Source organism: Quercus suber, unplaced genomic scaffold (assembly GCF_002906115.3).
Source record: "Quercus suber isolate HL8 unplaced genomic scaffold, Cork oak 2.0 scaffold_497, whole genome shotgun sequence".
NCBI classification, from domain to species: domain Eukaryota; kingdom Viridiplantae; phylum Streptophyta; class Magnoliopsida; order Fagales; family Fagaceae; genus Quercus; species Quercus suber.
The window spans coordinates 564,034-570,033 of record NW_027069946.1 but is presented as its reverse complement, the minus strand read 5'-3'; the positions used below and the strand labels follow the sequence as shown (position 1 = coordinate 570,033).

The 6,000-nt window shown below is 34.3% G+C and overlaps 1 protein-coding gene across 1 annotated transcript; it reads left to right on the top strand.

Annotated features, from left to right (window-relative positions):
- The first annotated feature begins 2,087 nt into the window (after nt 1-2,087).
- On the top strand, nt 2,088-5,739 carry LOC112013133 (uncharacterized). Its single transcript, XM_024045517.2, has 4 exons — nt 2,088-2,834; nt 4,732-5,086; nt 5,199-5,321; nt 5,446-5,739. Exons 1-4 carry the CDS (start codon nt 2,572-2,574, stop codon nt 5,542-5,544), a joined length of 840 nt encoding a protein of 279 aa, XP_023901285.1. The 5' UTR covers nt 2,088-2,571; the 3' UTR covers nt 5,545-5,739.
- Nucleotides 5,740-6,000: the final 261 nt, after the last annotated feature.

Sequence of the window (6,000 nt, the reverse complement as noted above, 5' to 3'; positions counted from 1 at the left end):
CACCATCTTCAAACGCTTTTGGGTTCATATATAGCTACAAAATTTAGAGACAACTTAATTGGCTAACATCTAGCGGTTTGGAGGAACTTCCTTCAAACCAGGGATATAAGTGAACATTGTCCTTCTAAATCTATTATTATTATCATCATCATCATTATTATTGTTATTATTATTATTATTATTATATAAAACCAAAACTTCTGAAGCTCCCACAATTTTCCACGTCGGCACAATATTAAAAAAAAAAAAAAAAAGTAATTGAACTTTTCTAAAACCCGACTCTGCCTTTACTCAGCCCAAGTCCCCCTAAAACAAAACCCCCAATCAAAAACTCTCTTTCTAATGCACTCCATCTCCTTCTTCTTCTTCAACTATCTCATTGAAAGCAACTCCATCTCCTTTTCTCAGCTCTCCATTCGATCAACATTAAAACTCCTCCTTTGTTTTGTGTGCTCCTCAATCTTCTATTTCTTTGTTTCTTCTCTACCTCAAGTTTCTCTCTCTATGACTACTTCTCTTTATCTTCTTCTTCTTCTTCTTTTTGCGAAAACCAGACCTCTCTATTTCTTTTGTGTGTACTATGTAGAGTGTTTCTTTTGTTTTTAACTTTGTTTGGTGTGTCTTTTTGTTAAGTATGCTATGTGCATACAGCTAATTGACATGCCCAATTGATTTGAGGGATCTATGGCCACATTTTTGTAAATGCGGTTATAGGCCAAGACTAATGGCCGTGTTTTTGCAAACGCGACTATAGGTCAGGACCAATGGTTGCGTTTTTAGAAACGCGGCTATAGAACATACTCTAGCCACATTTATAAGAAGCGGCTATAGGGGACATACTCTAGCCGCGTTTAAAATGGGGCTATAGCCCTTTTGATTTTTTGTTTTTTGAATTTGGCTATAGCCGCGTGTTAAAAATGCGACTATAACTTTTTTTTTTCTTTTTTTTCTTTTTTTTTACAAAATTAGGAAGTAAAAACTTGGGCTACTACAAAAGGTCAAAAGCCTGGTATTTGTGAAGCATAGGAAAATAGGCGTCTACATCTATGGGTTCAACACAACTCTTTTTTTTTTTTTTTTTTTTAGATAGGGTTCAGCACAACTCAATTGCACTAGTGGGCGCATTGTACTCCAGCTATTTAACAATGTATATCAACGCCATGGAATTGCAAGTGATTACAAATAATTTCAATTTTATTTCGATTGTTTTAGTAGATCTAGATGCATATTATCATGGAAAAATGTGTAAGCCTCAAATCATATTATACATTTTCAATTTGATGTAAATTTTTATAATTTAATTTTTGATAGTCTAAAAAATAACACTAATCACACATTTTTTGTTATTAGAAAAACTAGCATCTACACATCTTTGTTGCACACTCAGCCTTAGTGGCTCGTTTATTTTTTTTAAAGGATAAAACCTTTTTAAGTATACTAATTTAGGATTGTTGCATTTTCTAACCACCAAAATCCTAGAAGAGCGATGAGATGTAACATGAAAATTTTATTTCAATCACACACACATAAATCTCATCGCACTTTTAAGAATTTTGATAATTAAAAAATATAATAATCTTAAATTATAATAGATTCATGTTATTAACTTTTTCCTAAGAAGGCTAGTAAAAAACAAATGATGTATAGATGGCGATATAAAAATAAATAAATACCGTATAAAAAAAAAAATGTGTACTGAGAGGGTTTTATACTTTCACTGGCGGGAATTTTGCCCCTAATTTTTGTGATTCAAGTTAAAAATCTTGGCGCTAATTTTGTTTGATTATAACAAAGCAGAGACAGTCGAACCAAAGACTGAAATTGAAATTGGGTTAGGGATAGGAATGTCAGACTATCTCCCAGAGGAAGTGGTGCTGGAAATTCTGCACAGACTTCCCGTCAAATCCCTAATTCTATTCAGGTGCGTTTCCAAATCATGGAACTCTCTAATCACAACCTCTGCCTTCATCAAATCCCACCTAACTCGATCACTTTCACTCTCCTCCAACAAATTAATTGTTAGGCACTGCGTTGATAGTCCCCTTGTAGTGTACTGAGAGGGTTTTATACTTTCACTGGCGGGAATTTTGCCCCTAATTTTTGTGATTCAAGTTAAAAATCTTGGCGCTAATTTTGTTTGATTATAACAAAGCAGAGACAGTCGAACCAAAGACTGAAATTGAAATTGGGTTAGGGATAGGAATGTCAGACTATCTCCCAGAGGAAGTGGTGCTGGAAATTCTGCACAGACTTCCCGTCAAATCCCTAATTCTATTCAGGTGCGTTTCCAAATCATGGAACTCTCTAATCACAACCTCTGCCTTCATCAAATCCCACCTAACTCGATCACTTTCACTCTCCTCCAACAAATTAATTGTTAGGCACTGCGTTGATAGTCCCCTTGTAGAGCACGAGTCGTCGTATAAACCATTTCCTGTAAATCGGTTCCGCGAGTGGCTTGTTCAGCCTTTTTGAACAAGATCGCTTTGTTCTTTGGAATCCCTCTATTATGTCATGATACTCATAAAAACACGGTCAACAAATGCTGCTCCATTTGGGTGATGAAAGAGTATGGCGTTCACTGTTAATCTCAACGGAGGACTTTTAAGGGTATTAGGTCTCAAGAAGAATGGCAATATATTAGTGGAGGCAAAACTACCACATTATTGGGGCATCACTTCGTATGAACCTAAGAGCGAACAAGTTAAGAATTTGGGAATTGGTGGGAGGCCATACTATTTTTGTGTTGATAATTATATGGAGAATCTAGTCTTACTTGACAAACCAAATGATGTGGTTTCCAAAAGGGGAGCGAGCAGAAAGAGGAAATGCAGGTATAAGCTTGATTCAACTCAAAATTTCAGCATTTGCTTTCCTCAGTTGTATCTTATTCTTTGCATATACTAGATACTGTACTGCTTTAGGATGTTAATTTGTTATCGACTTGCTATAAAGAGTGGTTAGAGCTGTTACACACTCCACTTCTCCTGTTGGTAAAGCTCTGTTTTACTTAGATTAACCCTTAATTATGAGACTGCTAAAACAGAGAAGGAAAGCATCATATAGAGCCAAGTTGATCAGAATTTACGTCACAAATAGCATTGTGTCATGAGCAAACAAAAGGGGAGAGCTGTCCATAACCCCTTCACTTCCTCCCTCAACTTGAAATGCAGCTAAGTACCCACCCTTCACAGCATTGTGTAGCATCCTATTATATACTTCCAAAACCAAAATTAAAAGAAGCATGGAGAAAGGGTTTCATTGTCTCGGTCCTCTTGAACTATTGGAAAAGAAAATTGTGGTTCTATTTACCATGGTTGACAACCGAATTGCCCAAATAGAAAACCAAACCCACTTCCTCCTTCACCAAAATTGAGTCTATCTAACAGATATATGAAATTGCCTTAGTAAAAATAATCACATATCATTTCAGTGTACACTTTACAAATTACTCTAAAAACACTGCCATCAAGTTTGCTTTCAAAGACATTTATTGGAAATAAACATCAAATAAGGGATTTTCCAACCTTTAATGAAAGCATTTGGATCTAACACAAGACACCTATTGTTCACTTTTGGAATTTAAGTGACATAAACATTAAAGATTTCTCAAACTTGTAGTCATTATAGAGCTCCATTTCTACAAAACCCACTCAAGCCTCTTCAATAATAATTTTCTTTTTTTGTTTCACTGTTCTCTAACACTTAGTCTCTGGCCACAATCTTTGGTAGCCAAACTTTTCATGTTACTATTCTTTCTCTTAATAGTTGCATTTCACAGGGTTTAAGTGATAGCATAGTGGTAGTGCCATTCTTTGTGGTGCCTGATATATTTGGTTCAAACCTCACCTCCTTCCCCCTCCCCCCCAAACTATAGATCTAGGCTTGAGATTACCCGATACACAGTTCTTACGAGCAAGGTCATGTGTCTGGGGTTTACTCAAGAGGGGTTGCTTCAAGAGGTTCCTTGATTTTAAAAAAGAAAAAAGGATTAAAAAAATTTTTGCACTACTTTTTGGTGCTTTTCTTTAAATTTTGGTCCCCAAAACGAAAGGTACAAAAGCCAATCCACCACTCTCTAATCCACATTTTTCTTTTCTTTTTTAAATTCGATTTCACGTGGCTTTATTTCTAACATTGTTTATTGACATTATTTTGATTTTCCAAATTTTTATATGCTTTTCAGGTACCTATTTTTCCCAGGTTTTCTTTCCTCTTTTATCAATTACTTTGACTTGGTTTCATCGGGTTTTTGAGATTTATTAAGTTGATAGAGACATATGTGTGTTTGTGTTTGTGTTTGGGATCGGGGTTCTAGTTATTTTCTAGCAGGGTCTTGTATTTCTTTTTTCTTAAATAAAGCTTCTATTTGATGACTCTTCATGCCCCAAGGATTTAGAGGATTCTCTCTCTGACTTCACTTTTTTTAGATAGAGGTCATTCATGCTTAAATTTAATTCTTCTTCATGCCCAAAACATTTGGAATAGGTAAAGTTATCCACCTCATCGCTTCATATGTTTGTAATTTTGCAGCTTAATATGCAAGAAATTTGAAAATGTAGACATCTTCATAACTTCCTTTTTCTCTTGTTTAAATGATTGATTGTGTGGATTTTCTATAATGGGTTGCTTTCTAATATGATATTTGTTGATTTTACTAATTGTTCAAATCATTTTTTGTATTTCAACCATCCAAGCCTTTTAGTGTATCTATTGCTACCAAATTTCCAGGTTGACTTCAAATGAAGAGCAGAGAGTACGCCTGCTACAAAAGGCAAGACACCAGCTACAAGAAACAATACAAGAAGAAGAGAGTTTATGCCAGCTACTACAGCCAATACTACATCAACAGGAAGCAATACTACATCAACTAGAGACAATACTAATTATGACTCTACAAGAGGCAATGATGCACGATGAGAGAGAATGTCAGCCACAAGAGGCATTGCTATGTCAACAAGAGACATTACTGCAGCAGCGGATGGATGAAATAGCCTTTTTAATATCAAAAGTGGAGAAAATGGATACTGTAAAATCAGAATGGGTCTATATAATTCAACAATTAAGGGGCCATGTTATTACTTCGGTGAGCTTTTGTTATAAATATATTATATATTTTTTAATGTAAATGTATTACTTTATGCAGTATATAGAGTTGAGTTATATTGTTAATTGGAGTTATTTATCATATATTATAGGCTGAAGAAGAGACAATACTACAACAGAAGATGGAGAAAATGACCTCTTTAAAATCACAATTGGAGAGAATGGACACCATAAAATCAAAAGTGGTATTTTTGATTCAACAATTCAGGGGCCAGGTTATTACATCGTTGTGCTTTTGTTATAAATATATTGCTTTTTTTTTAATGTAAATGCATTACTTTATGCAGTAACTAGAGTTCTATTATAATTTTGATTGGAGTTCTTTATCTTATTTTTTAGGCTGGGGACATGTCTAGTGGTGCTGGAGATCAAAGTTCAACACAAGTACAACAAAGATCCTCTTCATATTTTGTTGTTACTGGGAAATTATGGTCTTGATTTGACACTCGTAAAATTTGTGATTGATATGAAAGGTATTGTTTTATATGTTTAGAAGAAGAAAAAAAAAAGTAGTTTTCAATGAATTTAGTAAATTATGTACTATGAGAGGATATTATTTTAGATGGGTTTCTTGAAAGGTGATGTGTTTCTTGAAAAATTGATAAGAAGATTGGGTTTTTTTCATGAATAATGGATATCAATTGTAAAGGAATGTGTCTCTATTGCTACTTTATTTTGTTATCTAAAATATCTTCAGACAATATAAAGAGGCCTCTGGTTAGATATGGTAATCTGTGAGAAGAAAATATATATTTTTAAGTGGAAATATATTTGTTGAGAGTCACGATGTAATCATAACCTTGCTAGGTGTTTGAGAGCACTGGATCAATATGAAAAATACCTCTTACTACCCTCATTGAATTTGAAGATAAAAATATAAGAAGTAAAAAAGCA

Excerpts from the sequence above, each read along its gene's own strand:
- LOC112013133 (XM_024045517.2), top strand. The coding sequence starts at position 2,572 with ATGGCGTTCACTGTTAATCTCAACGGAGGACTTTTAAGGGTATTAGGT. Across the intron at positions 2,835-4,731 it reads AGCAGAAAGAGGAAATGCAG|GTTGACTTCAAATGAAGAGC; the intron begins GTATAAGCTTGA and ends CCAAATTTCCAG. Across the intron at positions 5,087-5,198 it reads GGGGCCATGTTATTACTTCG|GCTGAAGAAGAGACAATACT; the intron begins GTGAGCTTTTGT and ends CATATATTATAG.